The sequence below is a fragment of the Channa argus genome, chromosome 3 (assembly GCF_033026475.1).
Source record: "Channa argus isolate prfri chromosome 3, Channa argus male v1.0, whole genome shotgun sequence".
Lineage (NCBI taxonomy): Eukaryota > Metazoa > Chordata > Actinopteri > Anabantiformes > Channidae > Channa > Channa argus.
This window is the reverse complement of record NC_090199.1, coordinates 13,158,465-13,182,999: the sequence shown is the minus strand read 5'-3', so window position 1 is coordinate 13,182,999 and position 24,535 is coordinate 13,158,465. Positions and strand designations below refer to the sequence as shown.

General features: G+C 38.8%; 2 protein-coding genes across 2 annotated transcripts; both read right to left on the bottom strand.

Moving 5' to 3' along the window:
- Positions 1–747: 747 nt before the first annotated feature.
- fabp2 (fatty acid binding protein 2, intestinal) lies at positions 748–2,549 on the bottom strand. Its single transcript, XM_067498288.1, has 4 exons — positions 2,360–2,549; positions 1,691–1,863; positions 1,202–1,309; positions 748–1,002 (listed from the first exon to the last, which is right to left on the bottom strand). Exons 1-4 carry the CDS (start codon positions 2,424–2,426, stop codon positions 952–954), a joined length of 399 nt encoding a protein of 132 aa, XP_067354389.1. The 5' UTR covers positions 2,427–2,549; the 3' UTR covers positions 748–951.
- An 8,188-nt stretch (positions 2,550–10,737) lies between these two features.
- On the bottom strand, positions 10,738–24,453 carry gucy1b1 (guanylate cyclase 1 soluble subunit beta 1). Its single transcript, XM_067498704.1, has 13 exons — positions 24,297–24,453; positions 23,916–23,989; positions 21,949–22,049; positions 21,708–21,826; positions 21,258–21,455; positions 19,989–20,219; positions 19,690–19,806; positions 19,010–19,143; positions 17,512–17,709; positions 15,719–15,956; positions 14,912–15,052; positions 12,642–12,796; positions 10,738–12,340 (listed from the first exon to the last, which is right to left on the bottom strand). The coding sequence occupies exons 1-13, from the start codon at positions 24,297–24,299 to the stop codon at positions 12,193–12,195; spliced, it is 1,857 nt and encodes a 618-aa protein (XP_067354805.1). The 5' UTR covers positions 24,300–24,453; the 3' UTR covers positions 10,738–12,192.
- Between the last annotated feature and the right edge of the window lie 82 nt (positions 24,454–24,535).

The window sequence follows — 24,535 nt, the reverse complement described above, 5'->3', positions numbered from 1 at the left end:
AGGGTTGGATTTCTGCCAGGCACAAATGCTCCAAAAAGCCCTTTGAAACTACAACCACATGAGCAAGCAACAGCTGTTCAGCTGCAATAAACAAAAGTTTGAAGTTCAATTGTCACCTCCAGAAACCGGAAAAATTTGTTCTTAACTTGGGTTTTTCTATATGCATGAATACATGCGTGTTTGCACACGTGAGGAAAAAAAAGCTAATTGGTTTTCCTCTTGCACCCATGATCTATAGTCTTATATCTGTATACTTTAGAGGCCCCTTTGATAAAAGTTGTTTTTTGCCACATTCTGTCACAGTTGGCATTGCATACATCCCTACTTTATCTTTGAATAAGGATATGGGGACAAAAACAAAATACTGTACGCCATCAAAACTAATGAACAAGAAAACTTTTCACATTATGTCACGGATTTTAATCTCATAAGTAATTGGGTTATGTGGCCTGGCTGCTGTATGACTCACTGAATTTACTATCATATCTCTGTGTATGGTTACAGTTTGTCCTGACATTAATGCTGAACTGAGTTGTTGGTGCTTCAGTGAATACTATATATATTGTGTAAGTACAGACCAAAAATCTGTCTACACTTTATATTTTTGTAGATAATATATTTATTTTTATTCAATGTTGAATAAAGTTTTAATGATCGTATCACAAAAACTTGTCATTTTCATCTTTAAATGACTATTACACTCACTAGAAATGATGGCATTGACAAATATAATAAAAACACTTCAAATGTGGCAGGCAACATGCAATAATGCTATGGCTTTATTACTGCTAGTACATAATCCAGTGAAATTAAAAATTGTTTCATATACTGCATAGGCATTACAAATAGTGCACTTTTTACAGGTTATGTTGACAAACGTAGCTCAACACAATACAGCACATAATCCTGAGGTCAAATATCTTGTGAATCAGTTAGGTTGATAGGTTTGTCCTAACTCCTCTTGAAAATCCTCTTTGCATCCACACCTTCATAGTTGTAGCTCTGTGGGGGACAAATGATTTTAGATCCAGTTAATATATAGCTTACTGTAATAGTTGTAGATTAGGCTATATAATCAAGAAGCTTTACATCAACTTATAATAATTATCCTTTTGAGGCATTTTCCTTTAATATGGTAATGTGTAGAACTGTTATAAGTCACAGATAATTATTGGACTGATAAAGTATAAATTCACCTCACCTGTATAAGTTCATCTCCTTGGATGATTCTTGTTGTCGTCAGTTGCTTTCCATTGTCCTTTCTGTTGAAAATCCCCTTCAAAGTGTCTCCCTCCATGGTCCATGAGCCCTGTTGGTGAAACATGAAAAGTACTCATGAAATGCATACTAAGCAAAAAATGCGCTGCAGAAGTGCAAAGACAGGCTGCGCTGATTGATAGTTCAGTGGCTGTGACTGTTTGTTGAAGGGAGCTGAAATCAACTGGTCACAAGAATTACTACAATAAAAGTCAAACCTTAATGTGTGGATTGTTGTCTTAGCATAGAAGCAAACTGTTTTTTTACAGCTCAAAGGTTCATAGAGTGAAATGCATGAAATTAGGAGGTCATCGCAAAGTATTTAGAGGTAAGAAAATGATCACATAAAATACACATCTGATGATTGGGACAAAAGTCAAACTTTCGCGGCAAACAGCTAAATTGTGGATGTAGGTGTGTAACTTATTCTTACTGATAATTCTGTTCCATCTGCAAGGCTGTAATCAAAGGTGACCCCCGAAGTAAAGTCTATTTCCAGGGTGCGGAAACTACTGCTCTCCTTGACGTGAAACTTGTCTCCATTCTGTTCGATGGTTATCTTGAGGTTGTCGTGAGCAGCAAGCTTCCTCTTCACCATGTTAATTCCTATCAACAATGAATATGAATATGTTCAAGGAAAATATGTAGGAATCCCAAGCAATCTGACAAAGCCTTTAGAGGCAACTGGAGTAAAAGTTGCATAGTTTGCACAGGTCAGGATTATTTGGGAGATAAGCACATTGCTTACTCCAGACATAAGGCAGCACACTACGGAGTATGCTAAGCACCATGTGAACAAACACAGTAGGGAATTTTATATGGTCTGATAAGGAAGAACATACAAATTTCTTCTTATACATTTTATGACTATTTCTGTTGCTTTGCATGATGAAGGACCATTTGTACTAGCTGAATGTGCATTGAATATTAAGTTGTTGAAAAAAAATCTTGTTTAACTATCTGCACTTTTATCTGTGCTTTAACATTATCGGCTCCTCAAACAGAGTAGAGTAATGAAAAACACTGGAAAACATCAAATGCATCAAATGCCATTTAATAACTAGAGGCAAAGGCACATTTTCAGTCATTTGACATAACTCACCCATTTGTTCCATGAATTTCTCATAATTGTCATTGCGATCAATTTTCCAGGTCCCGTTGAAAGTCATGGTGGCGTTGAGGGTGAGCTGGACAACTCTTACTGTCTTAGTTGAAGTCTGCTGCTCCTTTTAAACCATTTGCCCACTTATCTTGTTATCTATCTGAATGCTGATGTGGCCGTTTAAAGCTCATTTTTTCTCCACAGCTGCAGCCGATTGGGCAATGCCATAGTGGTTCTGAGAAGGATCGTACCATACTCAATAAACCGTGCTATATGATACTCTGTGAAAAAAAAAGAATTGTCCGCATCCTGTTGTACCTGTATTTACATTTACAAAGGGTGTTGGCCTTGCTTACCCCTTGCTAAGGGCAGTGCTGAACTGCAGAAAGTAAGCAGACAGCATTTAACTAAAACAAAATAAGCACATGTAAATAGAGCGTGTTTTATTGCACTGCCTAAAATTCCCAATGTAATTCTTCTAAACCTTTTATCAATCAGCCAAGATATCGCTGATGTAATTGCCTGTGTACAAATACAGTGGAAATCAGTTTGTTTGATGTGTTTCCAATAAACATTGTCACCCTTATCTGGTTTATATTCAAGACCTTTGACAATATAAGTTTAATATTAAACAAAGACAAGCCATTATTTGGCAGTCATTGTCTGTTATACTGAAGATATACTCAACTGATTATAATTAGTATTATATTATATAAGTATTATTTCATAGTCCCCCTGGGGGCACATTTGGCTGAGTTTGGGTGCTGGGAAAAGAATACTCTATATTTAGCAGTGTATAATAGTAGTGATGGTCAATAGTGGTGATAGAAAAATGGTCAGCATGCCCACTCTGAGCAGTCTGCACCTACACAGCCCCATACACAGCAATATGTGATACACTGTGAACAGAGGTGGTAGAAGTACACAAACTCAATACTCAAGTAAAAGTGCAAGTATTGGTTTAAAAAAATTCACCATTACATGTACCAATTCAAATCTTTAACTCAAGTACATGCACTAGGAAGATGATCTACATTTTACTTAAAGTACAAAAGTAACAGGACTCCTATGAACAATGTATTTTAAACAATAGGAGGTATGGTAACTATGGCAAAACATGTACAGTATTTTTTGAAAATTATGATAGTATAATACATGTATTTTATATGAAAATCATATTTTTACAATAAAACTACCAGTTAAATGAAGGTTTTGGCTGATCAGTAAATATTTAAGGTCTATTTGGGACAACGGGATGACAATGACACAATTTACTAACTTGTGTCATAAATGTAAACAACAAAACATTTCTTATACACGGACAAAGAAGAAAAACAGCACAAATACATATAAAAAGTATTTCTTAAATATCCCAATAGGTCTGACATTGTTTAAAACATTCACAGGATGTCAGTTCATTTTCTTATCTGAATTTCATCTCATCTTATTATGTGACACAAGAGACCTTTGCCTGACCATCACCAACTCAATTAATCTACCTCTTATCACAAAGGAGAACTTTCCACTATGATTGCAGTGATGAAATTGGCAGGTGAGCTTAAGCCCTACTAAAGCTAATCTTTAACAGAATTACTGTCACAAAATTAGACCATAGTGGTAGTATCAGTTGTACCAGTGAATGCAAAATGATAACACAGTATCCAGAAGGATACTAAAAGCTGCACTCATCCCACACTATCTGATTTGTTTTAAAATTAACGATATGGATCAACGGCTTTCAGCTTGTCCCTTCAGGGGTCACTACAGCGGAATGTGTTCCGCACATTGATTTGGCATAAGTTTTTTACGCCGGACGCCCATCTTTCTGCAACCCTGCCATTTAATCCAGGTTTGGGATTGGCAACAAGGTGGCCCTTGATGGCTGGGCAGGGCCACACTGGTTGGGTGGGATTCAATCCTGCCATCTTTTGCCTTCCAACCCAGTGCTCTACCCATTGGGCCACCAGGCACCCTGGAGAAATTTGTAGGCCATTGATGTCTTGTGGTCCCAGCACCGCACAAAAAACACCAAGCAAAACTCTTCAGCGCAATGGTCCCACAATGGTGGAACGAGCTACCAAACTCTGCACACTCAGCAAACTCACTCTTAATATTCAAAAAAACAGCTGAAAACAGAACTCTTCCACACCTTCCTATGCACTTAAATCTATTCTAACTAAAAAAAAAAAAAAAAACTTTCTTTCTGTTCTTTTTTGCACTTGCATCTCATGAAATGTAAACACTTTTCTGATAGGACTTTGATGTTTTCTACTTGACTTAGATTTTTGCTTTCCTTCTACTTTACTTGTAAGTCGCTTTGGATAAAAGCGTCTGCTAAATGACTAAATGTCTAAATGTAACTGTAAATGTACTTGAGTATTCTTTTGTGTGTAAACCATCTCTGTACAAAGTCTTTCCTCAGTGACAGGCTCAGTTTACATGATCTAAGTTGTTTTGCCAGCCTCCAATCATATCCAGGAGAAGAGGAACAAAAAGAAGTACAGCTAATGGTGGTGGTGGTAGCAGAAACTGTAGTAGTAGTAGTGTTAAGCATTAACTATTGTATTATTATTCATTTGGATATGTGCACTGCTCACATGCAATATAAGTCCCATTAATTCTACTCTCCTTATCGCCAGCTCTCTCACTAATTTATGAGATAATAGATGTGATGTGTTTTATAGACTTGTAGGTGTCCAAGTCTAGTCAAACTGCTGTGCTTGATAATGCTGTTACACTGGCTGGTTAGTCCCCAGGTGTCCTCACTTTCATTGAAAAGCAGAGGCACAACCAGAAAAAAAAATTATATTTGTTTTTTCTAAAAAAAATTATATTTGTTTTTTCTGTTAGGGGGAATCTATCGATGTGTTCTCAATCCACCTTTTTGGTTCTAAGGTGGCCGATTATATTTACTCAACAAGGAGAGGCACGGTCATGTTGCCAGTTTGGCTGATTGGATTTAGCATAATGAACCAATCCCTGTGCGGGTTGTGCCAACTGAAGCCGCATAGTCCACACCCACTGATGAGTGGGCCAAAAGTTCCTAATTTATTGTTCTTGTGGTGCACTCAATTACATACACAGTCACACCATTAAAGGATGGCAATTGTAGCACTTTTTCCTTTAAACTGACCTTTTTCCTTCAGCCAGCAACAGGTACTGTGGGGCCCAAAAAAGGCAGAGGGCTCCACAACATAGTCAAAGAAGCTAGGGTTACAGTGAGTAGTGAGAGACAACTCGAAGATAAACCGGACAAAAGAGCAAGCGAAGGATCATGATGCTGCAGGCAGATGTCCTCCGCCAAAACCCCTCAGAGCAGCGCCACAGAGAAAGCCATTCCTCTTGTGAAGTGTGCATAGGTGCCCTCTGGAGACTGGGCCCAGAGGACTGATAAGCCTGAGAAAAGGCTTCAAACAGTCAGTGGGCCAGACGCTGAGCGGAAAGAAAAAAGCTGCTTGGATCACCATATAGCAGACATGTGTTCCACATAGTAGGCAAAGGCATTCACCGGGAACAGTAGATGAGAGGAGGCTTGCTCCTCAGAAGTGCAAAGGGGTCTGCAGAAACCTTTCAGGATTATGACTCTCGACCTGAAAGAACTGGTACTGGACTTGAGCACTCCAGGGAGACTGAAAGGGCAGAGAGCTCACTCACTCTCTTAATGAAAGTGAGGGCCAAGAGAAGCACTGTCTTCTATGACTGGAGGCTCAGGGGGAACTGATCCAGCGGCCCAAATGGGGATGAAGCCAAGGCACGAAGGACCAGAGAAAGATCCCAGGGAGGGGCTAGCAGGGCGTGAAAGAGGACGCTGTTGCCTCACACCCCTTAAGAAATACTTTAGCAGGGGATGACTAAAAACAAACCTGTCTGGAATAATGGTCTGCGTTGGGTCTGCGAATCCCTCATGGCTGAGGACATCGCAGCAGCGTTTGTCTTCACCATGCTGAAGGATAAGCCCGTGTCCACAAGGGACTAAAGAAAGGACAGTACCTGAGGAAGAGCGCTTGATAGGCACACATAACCCTATCTTAGCACCACTGCTGAAATGATAACCACTTGGTAACATAAGAGGAAGTGATGGAAGCCACTCTTGCGGTGGCCACCACCCTGGTCAGCTAGGCACTCCTTCTCAGCGGCCAGATTCAGATGGGCTGGAGCAAACTTAGGGGGGCTGTGGATCATCCCGTTGGCCTGAGGCAGAGAGAGGCATGTCCCACCCCCCCAATCATGCAAATTGTCTGTTATAACCGAGATGTGTGATGAGGGGCAGCTAAATAAGATGATCGTCGCAACCGCTGGCGATCTTAATGATGTCCAGCAGTTTGGGGGGTAGCTGGACCATGGCAGGCAGGGGCGTGGATGATGAAGAGGGTTGCTCGCTGCTGAGCATCCGGACAATCACTAACCTCTGCCTCAGGCACATTGTGGAGAACCCAATACTGCACTGGGACTTAAAACAAAACTAAAAATCAGCCCGGGAGCGTCACATGTCCTCAGGGAGCAGCCTGCATAACATGCAGGAATCTCGTGCAGTAAGAGCGAGGCCAGCGTGTTCCACCCCCAAGCAGCCATAGGAGTGGGGGTTAAGGACACTGGGCTCCATGTTGCCGACAAGACAGTCACTGCAGATCCTTATGCCAGCTTCATTCCCTTTGCTACCATCGCCCCTTCTGTTGGAGTTGTTGCTGCTGCTGTTGTTGCTGCTGAGCTGAAAGGACATATCTGCTCTTTACCAAAGAATTGCTCTTTAGTCAGCACAAGGCTGAAAAAAAAAGAAGGAAGAAGTGCTACGATTGCCGTGGTGTGACTGACGTAATTGAGTGCACTGTGGGAGCGATAAAGTAGAAACTTTTGACCCACTCCCCAGTGGGCGCGGACTACTGCTTCAACTGTTGCAAAACAAACAAGGATTGGTTTATCATGCTACAGCCAGAGGGCAAGAAACATAGGAAATAGAACTTCCCTCTTATGGTGACCTGATAAAACTAGTGATCACAAGTAATAACGATAAATGGACGAGGCCGGGGAATTAGTGAGTGGATATGTTCACCACAATGGCGTCCTGGCAACAGCAGTAACATCAGCCTCATTTAGCCACTTGTTAGCAACTGCCTTTTTGTGAAATGTAAAAAAATAAAATAATAGTGCAAAAATAATGCGAGCCTACTAACTTAAAAAAGGAATAATAAAATAATTTTAAAAATGTGAAAATTCTTTAACCTTATTTCGCTCTTTATTTTAAAACTCACAAAAAACAATTTACCACAGGATGAGAGAACTAAAGATGCAAAAACTCTGATTTCCGGATTTAAGATTCCATTACATACATCCATTACATTCCTAAACATTTTGTTATTCATATACTTCTTGTCCTGCCCAAAGAAACTTCGACACATTGTCATATGGACCTTGGAATTAAACCACCAACCCTAACTCATACAGTTCAGACTGCTCCAAACAAATCCACAGCTGCCCAAACATACCAGCGACTTAAACCCAGGATCTCATGTTTAAAAGAGACGTACCACAACCAACTGAGTCCCAGCTCAACAGTCACTTGAGTAATTGTCTATTTATGCTGGTCATGTTGATAAGTTTTTCCAATTTGGGATGCTCTTAATAAACAACCACAAAAAAAAAAAAACAAAGACTTTTGAACAAAGGTGTTTCACGTAACTACGTTTAATAAAAACTGGTCCTATGGGTGGTTAATGCAACTGCAAGGGGGCACAAGCCAGTGTCTTCTTGTGCCAGTCTCAAGTCTGGATAAATGCAGAGGGTTGTGGCAGGAAGGGCATCCGACGTAAAACACATGCCAAATCAAACATGCGAATCGTGACAAAGACTTCCATACCGGATCGGTCGGGGCCCGGGATAACAACGACCGCCACCGGTGCTGTTGACCTACAGGGTACCGGTGGAAATTGGACTACTGTTGGTCGAAGACGAAGAAGAAGAGGAGGAAGGTGTGTTCGTAGGCAGAGAGAGAAGAGGAAAGCTAAGAATGTAGGACTGACAGTAGGGACTTTGAATGTTGGTACTATGACAGGGAAGGCTAGAGTTAGTTAACAAGATGCAGAGAAGGAAGGTGGACATACTGTGTGTCCAGGAGACCAGGTGGAAAAGTAGCAAGGCTAAAAGCTTAGGAGCAGGGTTCAAGTTGTTCTACCATGGGTCAGATAGGAGGAGAAATGGAGTAGGAGTTATATTGAAAGAGGATTTTGTGAGGAATGTTCTAGAGGTGAAAAGAGTATCAGAGAGGTTGATGAGTCTGAAGCTGGAAGTTGAAGGGGTGATGTTCAGTGTTGTGAGTGGTTATGGGCCACAGGTAGGATGTGAGTTAGAAGAGAAGGAGAAATTCTGAAGTGAGTTAGATGAAGTGATGCAGAGCATCCCCAGAGGTGAGAGAGTGGTCATTGGTGCAGATTTCAATGGGCATGTAGGTGAAGGGAACAGAGGTGATGAGACTGTTATGGGCAGGTTTGGTGTTCAGGACAGGAACGCAGAAGGTCAGATGGTGGTTGACTTTGCAAAGAGGATGGAAATGGCTGTAGTGAACACTTTCTTTCAGAAGAGGCAGGAACATAGGGTGACGTACAAGAGCGGAGGTAGAAGCACTCAGGTGGACTACATCTTGTGTAGACGTTGTAATCTGAAAGATATCAGTGACTGTAAAGCATTGGTAGGGGAGAGTGTAGCCAGACAACACAGGATGGTGGTGTGTAAAATGATGCTGGTGGTGAGGAAGATGAAGAGGACTAAGGCAGAGCAGAGGACGAAGTGGTGGAAGTTGAAAAAGGAAGAATGTTGTGTAGTTTTCAGGGAGGAGCTGAGACAGAATCTGGGTGGTTTGGAGGTGCTTCCAGATGACTGGACCACCACAGCTAATTTGATCAGGGAGACAGGTAGGAGGGTACTCGGTGTGTCATCTGGAAAGAGGAAAGCGGACAAGGAGACTTGGTGGTGGAACGAGGAAGTTCAGGAGTGTATACAGAGAAAGAGGTTAGCTAAGAAGAAGTGGGACACTGAGAGGACTGAAGAGAGTAGACAGGAGTACAGGGAGATACAGCGTGAGGTGAAGATAGAGGTGGCAAAGGCCAAACAAAGAGCATATGAGGACTTGTATGCTAGGTTGGACACTAAAGAGGGAGAGGTGGATTTGTACAGGTTGGCCAGACAAAGAGATAGAGATGGGAAGGATATGCAGCAGGTTAGGGTGATTAAAGATAAGGATGGAAATGTATTGACAGGTGCCAGGAGTGTGATGGGAAGATGGAAGGAGTACTTTGAAGAGTTGATGAACGAGGAAAATGAAAGGGAACGAAGAGTAGAAGAGGTGACTGGTGTGGAGCAGGAAGTAGCAAAGATTAGTAAGAGTGAAGTGAGGAGGACATTGAAGAGGATGAAGAGCGGAAAGGCAGTTGGTCCTGATGACATACCTGTGGAGGTATGGAAGTGTCTAGGAGAGGTGGCAGTAGAGTTTCTGACTAGTTTGTTCAACAAGATCTTGGAGAGTGAGAGGATGCCAGAGGACTGGAGGAGAAGTGTACTGGTACCAATTTTTAAGAACAAGGGAGCTGTGGCAGCTACAGAGGAATAAAGCTGATGAGTCACACAATGAAGTTGTGGGAAAGAGTAGTGGAAGCTCGGCTAAGGGCAGAGGTGAACATTTGTGAGCAGCAATATGGTTTCATGCCTAGAAAGAGACAACAGATGCAGTATTTGCTTTGAGGATGCTGATGGAGAAGTACAGAGAAGGTCCTAGGGAGTTGCATTGTGTCTTCGTAGATTTAGAAAAAGCGTATGGCAGGGTGCCGAGAGAGGAGTTGTGGTATTGTATGAGGACGTCTGGAGTGGCAGAGAAGTATGTTAGAGTGGTGCAGGACATGTATGAGAGCTGTAAGACCGTGGTGAGGTGGGCTGTAGGTGTGACAGAGGAGTTCAAGGTGGAGGTGGGTCTGCATCAAGGATCAGCTCTGAGCCCCTTGCACCCTGCAGGTGGAGGAAAATCTAGAGAGGTGGAGGTCTGCTCTGGAAAACAGAGGAATGAAGCTTAGCTGCAGCAAGACAGAATACATGTGTGTCAATGAGAGGGACCCAGGTGGAACGGTGAGGTTACAGGGAGCAGAGGTGAAGAAGGTGCAGGACTTTAAGTACTTAGGGTCAACGGTTCAGAGCAACGGTAAGTGTGGAAAAGAGGTGAAGAGGCGAGTGCAAGCAGGTTTGAACGGGTGGAGAAAAGTGTCAGGTGTGTGGCGACCCCTGAAAGGGAGCAGCCAAAAGGAAAAGAAGAAGGTCCTATGGGTGGTTCATGTAACAAAAAACTTGTTTCCATTATTATTAGTTTCAATAAGAATTCAAAGGAGACACAAAAGGCCTCAAACTGACATTTTATTCAAAATCAATAGGGAGTTGGTCCTGATTAGATAATAACAGCAGAGGGGGATGCACATGGACGAGACACATTGAGACTTTACATTGACACCAGTATTGTAAATCCTCTGAGTGGCCACTAGAGGGAGCACTTTGAATAAAATAAAAAATTCTCTAAGTTGCCAAAGCTTTGGATCCCATTACACTGGTGTTCCACACTTTTTATTTTTAAATTTTAGTCTTTACTAGAGCTACAATATGTTGGTTGATAGTGGTTTGTATTATAAAGTAAACATTCATAAAACCAACACATCTAAAGCCTACTTTTATTACAGTAGTTACAGATCCAAACACAAACATTAAAATAAAATGATCATGTTTTTCAACCACAGAAATGCATTTGTACAGTACAAGAGGCATCTGTTTGTTTCTTACTGTGCAAATTTTATAATACATTTGGGGGAAAGTTGTGAAAAGAATAAAGTAAATATGCTCATGTTAAATTAATTAAAAACAAATTATAGTAATAATAAATATAGTGGAGGCACATAGAACAGTTTCATTCATAACCAGGTTCCATCAATCCATGAAATTTTAAACTACTGAACTTAACTTATAACATAATAAAAATAATAAAGTAAAATGATGATAAAAGTAAATGTGTAGATGTTTGAGAATATGTCAACAACGTAGAGAACGATTAAAAGTACTACTGTTATTACATAGAGTCAAAAAGTAAAAGTGACAATCAGAGAGCAGTTAGTATATTAAAGGTATGCATAATGTGCTTTTTTATTTATGGGGCTAAATCAAACTCTAAAACTAATAAATCTGTGATTGTATTTCATGTTAAGATTTTGAATTTAGTTAGAAAAGTATGTTTTGTGCCTAAAGACTGATGAATATTATGATAGAATTTATGATAATTAAAATAACAGCTGTTACACCTAAATGACTATTTAGTTTTTTTGGTCTGATTTAAAACAACATTGCTCCCACATCCAATGAACAAGTATGGGTACTTTAAATATTGACAATAATTTATTAGCACAAACATGATTTTTAAGCTATATTTAAATGTTTTATATAAAGCAGTGCTTCTGTATTGCAAGTGTAGGTCAAATGTTTCACTTTAAATCAAGTTGTTTGGATTATACTTCTAAATGGCTGAATATTTTATTGATCTAAAATTATATGAGTTATTTTGGCTAAGAGAGTACAGACTATGAAATCACTGTATTTTTGGCAAGCTTTAGAATAAGCAGAAATAAGCAGGGAGAGCAATGAAACAGCTTCAAATTCACTTCACTGAAAATACTCTCGTTTATAATATTAAATATCACGTCTGTGGATAAATTATCACTTTTTGTGGATCTGATTCATCTCTTTCCTAACTCAACATTTCTCTAGAGAGTACCAATGCGCAGTTTTTTACGACCAAACATTTTACAGTCAAATAGTTAAGATTTAATTGTGGCCGACTCTGTGTCAGTGGGCTTCCTGGACAGAAACCACACCTTCATTGGTTCTTTCTTTCCTTTCATGGTGACGGGGCCCCGATGCTCCAGATGAAACTGAGGGTCGGCGTTCTCAGCAGACTGCAAACACCTGGAATACAACATCAGCAACATCACAAATCAGTCACACTGTACATTCCCGGGTGTTTTAATATCTTGCTTGTACTAAATTTATGATTTATATGTGAACAAGGAACATCAAATAAGATTTTCTTTTGTCCTTTTAAAGAACTCCTCATTTATGTTTTATGCTTGAGGCTTCCAACTCATCCTTTGTATCTATTGATGGTATTTTATTAATTTGTTAACAGTCGACTTCAAACAAACTACTTCATTTATCTACACCAGTGACTAAAGCAAAATATGACCTTACAAGTAGCACCTTTACTTACCGGTAAGTATATTCTGAGACATTTATTTTTCCTTTTTCACCAGTAGTTTCTGTACGACTTGTGAGGTTGACAGTATTCCCAAAAAGGCAATATCGTGGCATCCTCTGGCCAATCACCCCTGTCACCACTTCACCTGTGTGGATCCCAATAGTAATCTGGAAGAAATTAGAAAAAAAAACTCTTCCTGTACTCCATTGCAATTCCATTATACACTGCCAATAACACCTGGTGGTTTAATATGAAAATATGTTTATAAAAAATATCATGAACTAATAAATGCTGATGTATCATTATTATTAACCACCCCTCAGTACATAAAGTTGGTAAAATCAGCTCCACCTTTACCTTATTTGTTATTAATTACTGTACGTATTTTCCTGTAATTACCCTAATCAGTGTAGCTTAAAATACAATGTTTTCTTAGTAGAGTACTTTTACTTTTGTACTTTAAGTAAAATGCAGATAATCTGCTTAATTTTATTTGTGTAAAAGATTTTAAATGGTACTTGTGGAGAATGTTTTAGGCCAATACTTGCACTTTTACTTGAGTATTGAGTTGCGTACTTCTACCACTTCTGCATACAGTGTATTACATTTTACTATATACAAGGCTGTGTAGTCACAGATTACTGAGGCCATGCTGACCTTTGCCCTCGATGACCTTATTAAGACCCCCAGGGTTATTGCTTAGTAGCTGATTGGTATATGTTAGATATAAGTACAATGAGTTAATAAAAAAACAATTAGCTACTTAAAAAATGCAGGCAAAAATTAAGCTTAAATATTTGTAATAAGATATCCACAGCACTGCTTATTACGTTTCTGCTGAACATGATGCCTGATCCACTTAAAAGCTAGACAAACAAAAGATGGAGTCTGAGAAAAACCACCCAAGCTTCTGAATAAATCTGTGCAAATGTTAAATCAGTGACAAGGAATGGAATTTGTTCTCCACTGAGAGAAAAATTTTAGAAAAAGCAAGGTGCTATCCAGTTGAATGCGTCTTTTAAATCTTTTGGAACAAAATCTTAAAGCTATCAACTTAGGAGGTGCAACATTTGGTGGGTGGATATAAGGTTAACTTTGCCAGCAATCCCTGCATGTACAAAATTAGATTTTACTTTTTAGGCTTTTGGTTTCCAATAAATTCTACAAGTAGCCCCAGGCAATCTAGAGACTAATATTTAGACTTTAACTTGTTAGCACTTCAGTGCTTGTTGTCATCAGAGTATGAACGGCTGTGAGTGTCTGCGATAAATGAGAATCTATTTTTAACCACAAGATCGTGGGATGATCTGAGTTTGTTTCTGCTACTAAACCTGAATCCTCCTCAGCCAGTGCCATGTCCAAAAATAAACATCCTTTTGTTAACCAGACATGATTTTCCATAGTTAAGTACCAACAGTCATTGATACAATAACAATCCAGAATGTTGAGTCAAACAAACGTCTACTGTTTTTTTTCTAACTTTTTACTGCTTACTACTTCACCCTCAAAATATGTCCAGATGCATGTATACAATTATTCTATACATCAGCAAAAAAGGCCAAAGGGAAAAGGTTGCCATTTAGTAGTATTTATACCTTCCAAGAGAAGACTGATCCTTAGCACTTTAAAAATTTAAATTTTACATCACTATTTGTTAAATAACTAGCATTATTTGAAAAAAAAGACAGTTCTCGCACAACAAACAGCCAAGTTACAGTCACCAAAGAGAAACCATCCATCTGGAAATACACGAAAGTACAAAAATGTGTGTACTGCTAATTAGGTCATACTAGTTTTCACAATTATCTTCAGTTTTGGTACATTCCCTACACACTACATGCCTTGTCACTGCTAATTACACTGTGCGCGGTAGACCACAACCACAACCATGTTCTACTTCCATATTGAGCTTCACTTGGAGTAGATCGTGTGCTGGACGTTCACACTTTACCTGCCATTTCCCCACAACCAAACCAAAAGTGCTACAGCATTTTCAGCACCTTCTTTAAAACTGAGTCATAAAAATACTTCCATGAGTAAATTACATTAATAACCAGTAAAAGGCCTGGTTCTCTACTATAGAACAGTGTTTTCCTTGCAATTATAGATGTGTTTAGTACAATACTACCTAAACATGCTAAGCCTAACCTGGCTATTGTACAATCTATCTAACCTACAACTGGCATTTATTTAATAAATGACAGCATTTATCAAACAACAATTTAAATCATCAAAATATGTAAACATTGAATATTTTCTAAAGAATGAGATTCTCATCACACCTGTACAGGTTCATCATCCACTTTGACTTGCCCAGCAATCTCCATCATATCAAGAGCAAGGTGGCAAATCGACTTGGCGTGGTGCGTGCACGGCTCTGGCAGGCCACTCACCGTCATGTACTTATCCCCCACTGTTTCCACCTGTAAAAAGAAAAACATTTTGGCATTCTTGACACAAATTATACTGAAACCTGTTTCATTTCACTTTCAGTTTATGTAAAATCATCTGCTCCCACTGTGCTCAAAAGCCATTTTTTTTAAGCACCAAGCAGCCAAAAATAACCTGAAACACTCTGAGATAAACACCCAAACACTTACATCAGCTTTAAGACACTGGGACCACCAAGCCATTTGACTTGTAGTGTAAATATTACTTCTTTTGGTGACCCAGTGCTTGAAGCCGATTCCCTGGAAGTGCCAGGGTCTGTTTGACTTCTTAAAGTGCATTCTTGCCTGAAAGCTTTGGTTGTAAATCTGCTGCCTGAGGCCTATAAAATGGTGCAGCTCCTCTGTGAAACTACACAGCGTTTAGAAGTTCGTACTGCTCTTCTTATTATAAAAACCCCAAGTCAGTTCATATAAATACTCTCATGGTTACAGAATTGCATAAGTCAGTGGGCTTTACTGGTATATTTATTTAGCAGTGGAGAATATGATTAAAAGTCACCTAAATTCTTAATTTCAGATTGCGGTACATGTAGTTTTTGTTTATTTTGATCATTGACAAGCTGCTGTATAAATCCTGTCCTTTATACTACTTTACATGAGTGTAATATATGCTCTCATGATAAAATTCTTGCTTCCAACCTTGTATACATAAGGGTTCTTCCGAGAGTCTGTCAAGATGTCAAAGCGTGTGTAAACATCATTGAGCAGGTTGACTATCTTGATGGCTCCCTCGGCCGAGGCGTGCTTGCTGCAGAAGGCATTGAATCCCACAATGCCACTGAAGAGAATGGTCACATTGTCATAGCGTTTTGCAGGGACAGGCCGTTTGTGTCGCAGCTCATTGGCAACAGATGGCGGCAGAACAGAATAGAGCAGTCTAATCGGAAAAGGAGAAATTGACAGTTTGAGCAAAAGCGTAGTTATAGAGTACTCGAGCTGCAGATTGTTAAGCTGGGGCTGCCAAACTGAAGTCCAACCTTTGGATCAGCATTTTATTTGCTCACCCACCACCTTTTGGTCATTTTGCTATGCAAGCTGCTTTCACTTGGTAGGGTGGTTTGTGTTTCTATGGTAACTGGTTAGATCATGGCTGCCTGTTAAAAGCAAAATACCTTGTATAATGTACTAAATTTTGAGGACCCGTGATACCTGACATTGTCACCACACAGAAGTCTAATGTAACTAGAGTTTATCTGACCATATATACAGTTATTATCTGTAACATCTTTAATGATTGACAGGAATAATTTCTCTTAGGAGGTACACACTTGAATAGCATCAAAACAGCATCAATAATTTTCATTATCAGAAAACACAGTTATAAACCTCTAAAAATGGAGCAACAGTGTAGCCACAGCTCTCTTAAATATTTAGAGAGGGGCCATGAATTCTAATCAATGTTTGGAGCCTGAGGCACTCAGAGACTGGAGAATGGAGAGAATAATAATACAGGGATCCAAAGGGAGAGTGAAAGTCTTTCCCTATGAGAAAACAGGGTTCCTATAGCAGTCTTAATAAAGACCACACTCCACCTCCATGCTCCTCTCCAGCTGTCACCCACTGCTGTGCCAAATTAGTATGACAGGCTCTTTTCTGAAAGCTAGAGTCAAAACTAAGTGAGTGTCTACACCATAACAGGGACTGAAGAGCAGGCAAATATCAACTTGGGTACAACAATAGATTCTGACCCTTGGTGGTCCCACTGTCACATAGCCAAAACATAGCTGCAAGAGACTGAGACACGGTAATGTGCTGCTATATCTTTAGTGTTTATTGCCTCCAGTCCGTCCTTAGAAGGAAATACACGAGGAGCCTTGTTTTATCTTACTAAAAGACTAATGAACAAGTAATGCCAGTTATTTTTACAGCAAAGGAAGATAAAAGTAGAATAAAAACTGCGTTTTTACACAATTATCACTGCCAGTTTCGTGTCCACTTACAACCTACAGAAAATAACAAATATAGCATATATTTAGGCATGATTTATACTGCAATACGCACATATTCCTGATAACGTACTGGTGGAAACGCTTTGTAAACTTTAAATGGGGGTGTTAACGAACGAGCACACTCAAGAGGTTCCCAGGTTCCCAGTGTGGAAGATAACAATTAAACAATTAAACACAAAAACCAAAAACAAAAAGTATTTCTGTTGCACTTGTCATAAAAATATGTAAAGTTTGTAGAGGGTTTTTTTCATGTTGCCAAGTTCATAAGAGGCACAGGCCAAAAAACAGTGGTTCTCACTGGGGCTCACTTTAAACATTTCCTACATATTAGCAATAAAAGCCACAGTTAAAGTCATTGCAAATGTTTGGTCAAATAAACATCTAGTTGATGCGATAGTTAATTTTTAAGATATGCTGGGAACATATGTGTTTTAACATAGTTTGCGGGGTAATAACACGGAAGTTAAAAAGTCCAACTCCAACCTGTCCGTCTTTTTCTTCTCATCCTCCAGGGCCCGGAGTGTGTGCTGCAGACGATCTGTCAAGATTTCCAGCTCTTGGGTCAGCTTGTACTCCTCACGAAACTGCTCGCCCAGCAACACCAGGTCACGAGTGGCATCGTGAAGCGGGATGTCACTCAAGTATAACCCCCTTCGTGTAAGATCATCCAGGTTCATAACACTAATCAGAAAATGAGAGAACAGATAAAAACGGAAACAATACAGTGAACTATTTATTAATTCTTGCTACTGTTCCCATATAAATAGCTGACAATGTCTGATTTGTGTCTGTTTCAGTAGTAGCAGACATGTTTCTGGTTCTTGCTCATATCAGGAATGATCATAAATTAAAGAGAACATTAGGTATAAACCGCCTGCAGTGAGATCACCATCTTCTTGTCACGGCAGAGCTTATTGTCTCCAGATAAATGTTCCTCTTTCAGGGTGAGATACTGTGTCTAGACTGCTCAGGTCTGGTGAATGAGCATGCATCTGTCTTTCCGCCCCTGTTATTTTCTGTCAGGCAGCAACCTTTTGCAAAACACTGATCTTTTCCTCTGCAAAGTGTCAGTGAAAACAAGATCTTGAACCCTGCTCTCCTTTGTCTGGTATTTCAATAGAAATGCCTGATTGGTTGTGTAAGGGCCACAGGGGCTAATGGATGTCACAACACAAGTACCGATGTAATTACCAGCTTACAGATTGTTTTGTGTTTTTTCTTGCTTTTCGTGTACCTACATATTTTTGTTTATAAAAGTATATACTCAAAATATATTTGAGCCTAAGTATCTGAAAAACACTTCCCACAGTTCATCAATCATTTTTTCTATCATTAACTGAAGTTGCCAACCTTTACAAACACAGGATATATCAATTTCTTTTCATTTTAAAACATGTTTACATGCACAGAAAAACAATATTCTAATTAAATATAAGGCTAGTAATATTCTATTCTATATTTTCTTGCTCTCAACAAATACCTTAAAAGACCCACCATTTAATCCAAATGCAATTCTAAATGTCTCCTTAAAACACATAATTGAGACACACGGTTGAGCTGCATTACATGTTCCTCCAAAACAGTGAACATGGCCACGGTAGTTTATAATGAGTGAATCTCACATAACCATCCCAGCTGCTGTAGATATATGCAAGTACATATTATTCTGCATCTGCATTTATTCAATATGGGAAATGGTTGTATATTGAGCTATACAGTATTTAGGACTTCAGTGGGAACTAATTGCTTTTGGGCTGAGCATTACTTAGTAGGAAACAAAAGGCATTTTGTGTAGCAACTTGTAACAACTTCTAAATTTTATTCATGGCCTTTATGTACAGTATATGAGATGCTGAGGTTTTATTTTATTTATAAAAACTTGAATTACGAGACTTTTATCTCAAATAATGCTTTGTTCCCATTCAGTGGGTGTTATATTCGGTCTGTGCTTCTGTCAGGACAGACTGCACAGTGGGCATACCTGGGTGAGCAGAGAAAAAGGATGTTCTCTGCCTCTGGCAAGTAAATCATCTGTCCTTTCAGTCTCAGACAGCTGATCTCCACCCCCGTCAGCTCGTCCTCATTCTCTACAGTCTCCACATTCAGCAGGCCCTCCTGTTGGGATTTATGAATATTTCATTTCATGTTCCTCTCTAAATCTGCCTCAACACTGGGCACCAGTTCACCTAAGTCTATATTTTTAAATCTTTATGTGTTATGTATTTTTCTTGTATCGTGGTATATGTAGCATCCCAAGAGTGGTAGCCCTGGAGACCAATCTGTTCACCAACTGCTCTCAGTCTCTCAATTCAATATTTTTACCTTGCTCCATGCATGATTGCCAAAATTAAAATCTACATATTTATTTGTCTGATTGATTCATTGTTTACATGCTTGGTAATATCGGCATGTAAACAATTTCTTCCTCATTACAAGTGTTAATGATTCCCACAGAGTAGAAATATTGTTCAGCTGAGCTCATAAATATTAATACTATAAACACATAAATGTCCATCATTTGGTTTAGTGCCTTTTGCCTTCTGGAGAGGACTCTACTATAGAGTACTGCCTATACCCTATACTTTCCCTATACTTAAGTAAGTATAATACAAGTAAAAGTAGTGCCATTATGAGGCAAAAGTGCTGTGACCACACACGTACCTTGCTTCTCAGAACGAAGACAGTGTTAATGTGAGAAAGGATGCCATGAAAACTGAAGTCAATGTGAGGTCGGACCAAAGAAAAAACTGAAGGGAGGATACAGGTACCAGGCTGGAGCTGAAGAATAGAATAAAGATATGCACATTTTAAGATAAACTGGGATCAGAAAATATTTCAATATTACTTAATGAATTATTGAAACATTATAGGCAGCTAGAAAATGCAGCAAATAGCCCTATAAATACATAATCAAATGCTGAGTCAATGAACTGGATTTTTTATTTTATATGAAGGCACACCTGTGGCAGGACTCGATAAATGGCATTTCCACACTGTGTGAGCATAAGGTCCTTGTCAAACATGAGATGGAATGGGAAGGCTTTGCAAAATGTGTACGGGCTGATTCGAGTCTCCTGCGTGCCATTCTCCTCGAAGCCATCCAGATCCTCGTAAAATGCCTCCTCTTCTGAGTCCTTCTCCTCAATCAGGAACTTAATGTGGTCACACTCCTCGCTTTTCGGTTGGATCATCTGTGTTAGGTGAAGTTAAAACAGTTGATAGAATATTAATGATATTGTTACAAAATGACAACAATTAAGTTAAAATGTATTTAAACTTGTCTATATTGTGGCGTATAGTTTCACCAATTAACATTTTTTAATCAAATACTTCTCCCTTGCAATAACACATTAACCTTTTAATAATATTATTAATCTAAACTATATTACTGTTGTATGGGGGGGGGTACAAAATGTCATTATTCTGTGGGTTTATGGCCATAAGACATGTTGACGTCAGGCTGCTGTCTCTGCACCCTGTTGCCACAGCAACAGTGGCTAATAATTCCAGAAATTGGGTGTCACATTTGGAGCGTCTGCCATTTCTGTTCTTTCATTACACACACAATTCAAAAAATATTATCCTGTCTGCACTACATGATTAAGTTTCAGAGAAAATGTCATTTGCTTATAAAACAAAGAGAAAACTCCATCCAAAGTAGAGTAGATAGTCTGAGGAGAATAACATACCACAGTTACTGGTATACATTATAGCCTATAACCAGAGTATATGGTATCCAGCTGTTGCATTAGATTTTTTAAAAACTTTTTGACAAAATCATATTATTGTTGTCGATTAAATGAGTCATGGTAAAAAAAATTCTCTAAATTTAAAATATAAAATTAGCTAATAATGTGCATGTAGTTTAAATCCAACCAGAGTTAGACAAAATTAAATAGAGCCATGGAAGAATGTCCTTAAAGACATCTCCAAGCTAGAGACTCTATAACTTAGATCTAAAAATACCCTCTGACTCACAGACATTAGCCAAAAAAATCACTGCTGAACTGCAGATGTCACAGTGCAGCGCTTTTCCTGTTTTGGATATTTGGGAACTTTCTATTGGTGAATTTTAATAATATACTGCAGGGACTGTAACGCTTCACTGAAAATTTGAGAGAATGTGGGAAAAACCTAAAGTCATCTTCATTCATCAGGAGCAGCAGAGCAAGCCATTAGACCTGCAGATTAACTTTGCAAAAAAGGGAACAAAAAACAACAAAGCTGACCTTCATCTCTATCTCTGTTCCGTGGATTTGTTGAGCGACCGTTTTAATGATGCCAATTACTATGTCTTGCAGACCCTCTCTCTCTGAGTAGTAGTGAAGAATCAGATTGTTTCCCTTCTCTGCATCGGTGCAGCGAAATGAGGGAGCCCTCATCCCAGGATAAATGGTACCCAGGTGGTCATGTAGTGCGTCCAAATTCTGAAAATTAAAATAGCCAGTATTCAATAACAGCCCAAACATGCTGATGTAGTTGATAATGCGCTACAAAATACATTAAACATTGAAGGGGTACATTGAAGATACACACCACTTTATAATAAATAAAGAAAAAAGCTTTAACAGCTTTTTTAGTTTTATAGGAATGTAACAATGTATCATTAGAATGCTCGTTTAACACTGTAATTGTACACAATTTTTAAACAATATTTCCATCCATAAGACAGAGCCTACCTGCAGGAATTCACGAACATTCGAACCCAACACTCGCAGAATTGTGTCATATCCTGACTCCTGGCAAAATTCAAAAAACATTTTCCCAAACAACTGCAAGATGTCTCCTGCATCAATCTCTGAAAATGCAGAAAGGAGCTTTTTAATATATCAGTTTGTGATACAGCTTGTGAGTTTGCTACATTTATAATGTAAAGTATATCACACGTGTACAATATTTTAAATAAATACTGACACTTACTGAGAACTTTACTTGCAGCTGCGACAAGATCATATGTTTTGGCATCTTCATATATGATTCTAACAAGGAATTGACCCTCAATATCAAGCTGAGCCTCCCTCCTGAAAACAAAGATTTCTCATGAGCCACGGCAGAAGTAAACCATCATTGTAGGGAACGTGTTCAGGCAATGAGTCCCTCTGCCATTTTGTAATAGTGCTTGGGACTTTGGTTTACAGGAACAATTCAGCAACAGCTGTTGAGTATTATTTGTGGCCAGTCAGAGTGACCTGTCGTGATTTATTAGTGTATATTAGAGCAAAACTAAATAAATCTTTCCCTGGTGCTTTGTAGTAGTTGTGTTGTGAAACAAGTACAGATAATGATATGTTTAGATGTACTGTGTTGTCCTTTGGTAAAAAGTACACTTAGAATCTTAGAGTGCAATTAGTTATTTATACAGTCCATTTGACAATCCAATTTTTAATTGTCAGAAAACTTAATCAGGATCTGATTACAGTTGTTTAGCTGAGAAAACATAAATGATTTACAGTCACGATCATCATCTCCTATTTTATTATTATGTGTCACAGCTGGAAAAATATATCAATCACTGAAAGGTTTAGCAAAGAAAATAAGGATTCATTTTTAAACTATTCAGCTCATCAAATTCTGAAAACAGGCCAAACATGAGAAATTGTTACACTTGGACAGATAACATAAAACTTTGCCCAGTAAAATACTTTTCTGTTCTGGCTTAAGAATAACCTCTTTGAAAACATTTACATAAGACAGCTGCCGCTGTTTTTTCTTCTTTTTTTAGCAGGGTCGCGTCAAGGGCAGTTAAGACTTCAGATGAAAAATAAACTCTCATTGAGCCAAAGATGTAACATACGGAGACAATGGCATGTTAACATTGCACGAGAGAATAGAATTACATTTATCCTATAAACTGTAAAAGCAAATTCTTTCTAGTTAAAAAAATAAAATAAAAGTTACATTTTTTACATTCTATCGATGGAAGGTGCTTGTTATCTGCAAAACATAAAGTTTTATAAACCAAGAAGCTTTGTGATATTTATAAAATGGGTTATTAAATTGTTAATTTACTTTGCCAAATAGACATAAAATCTCAAACTACCCTTTAGATTATATCCACAATTAAAAATTGCAAGGCCATTTTTTGGCTTTTAAAAGCTGTATTGCCAAGTTTCAATTAATATGCAGCTTACAACAGTGGAACCTAACTGAATGCACTGGTAGCAGAGTTACGTACATTGCTTACTTTACTTGTGTACTTTTATTTTATTCTGTTTTGTACCATTATTTAACCACTGAATTTCACAAAGCAATATTGCAAAAAACAAAACCAACTTGTTCTCTCCAATATATTAATCTGTAAGTCATTTAACATTAGTCACTTTTCAAAAAGATTTTTTATACGATACTGTTAGGTGTAACTAACCATATCTAAAGACATAAAAATGAGCTCCACTTCAACCAGCCATAACTTTTAAATCTATTTGAATGCATGAGTAACAATTAAAAAAAATGTTTTGATTATTCTACTCAAGTTAAGTAGTTGAGCTCATTTCACAGATCATACCGCCTGTTGTTAGTTCTTATTTCTTGTTGTTATGGAATAATTCTTTTATTATAGTATGTGGAATGAATACTTTTAGTCACCATTAAATAACTATCATTAAATTATATGATTTTGTTTAAGGTCACTGATTTAAAAATCACATTTCTATGGGACAGACCATTATTTCTATTGTATAGATTTAATCTGAGTTTCAGTGTAAGCCTGCCTACAATGAAGATTAATCGTTACAGTAAAAGCCAATTTCTGTTCCTGCTGGCAGCACACTGCAGTGTGGGAGCTCAGAGTGTGTTGCTGGCTGCACAGCAGGCCTGGCTTGTACCCTTGTTGTGGTCTGCTTGGCCATTCACCTTAGGGCTAGTAAACACATTAACGGGAAACTCACTTGATGTCTTCCCAGACTTCCGGGCCATAATTCCTTAAAACTAGGAGCTCCAAGGCGTGGTTTACAAACCCGTACTGTGAATTTATGGAAAACACGGGCAACGTTAACATTATTTAATGCAAGCAGATCATTTCTCTCAGACATAAGTACAGTACAGGAATCCTTCCTACACAAGCGGGTATCTACATCACATGCTTACGATGACTGTCTCCAGTATCACTCCTAAGTTACTGTTATTGTACAGTAACATACAGCAATACTAACAAATTATTGTATAACAGCTGTGCTCTCCTACCAGGAAATGACAAGTACATCGCGTCGCGCCACTAACACCCTATTTTAGCAGCTCCAAAACATAATACAAATAGTTTTAATACATACCATGATGACAGCTGTTGTGCTTTTCCCTTATTTTTAAGCAAAATGCGTTGAATCTGACACCACCGACATCGTTTGATACAGATGCTAAGTGCCGTGTGTACACGCCCCTTCTTCCTAGCTCCTAACCGACAGATCGGCCTTCCAATAACAGATCGGGCAAAGTCTTACGTAAGCCACGTCTGACCAATACCAACGAAGGTATGTCCTACTGATGCTGGGGGGAGAAACGCCCTTTCTGC

Excerpts from the sequence above, each read along its gene's own strand:
- fabp2 (XM_067498288.1), bottom strand. The coding sequence starts at position 2,426 with ATGACTTTCAACGGGACCTGGAAAATTGATCGCAATGACAATTATGAG. Across the intron at positions 1,310-1,690 it reads CAGATGGAACAGAATTATCA|GGCTCATGGACCATGGAGGG; the intron begins GTAAGAATAAGT and ends TTTCACCAACAG. Across the intron at positions 1,003-1,201 it reads AAGGAGATGAACTTATACAG|AGCTACAACTATGAAGGTGT; the intron begins GTGAGGTGAATT and ends TGTCCCCCACAG.
- gucy1b1 (XM_067498704.1), bottom strand. Across the intron at positions 22,050-23,915 it reads GAAGTCTGGGAAGACATCAA|GAGGGAGGCTCAGCTTGATA; the intron begins GTGAGTTTCCCG and ends CTTTGTTTTCAG. Across the intron at positions 21,456-21,707 it reads ATGTTCGTGAATTCCTGCAG|AATTTGGACGCACTACATGA; the intron begins GTAGGCTCTGTC and ends TTTAATTTTCAG.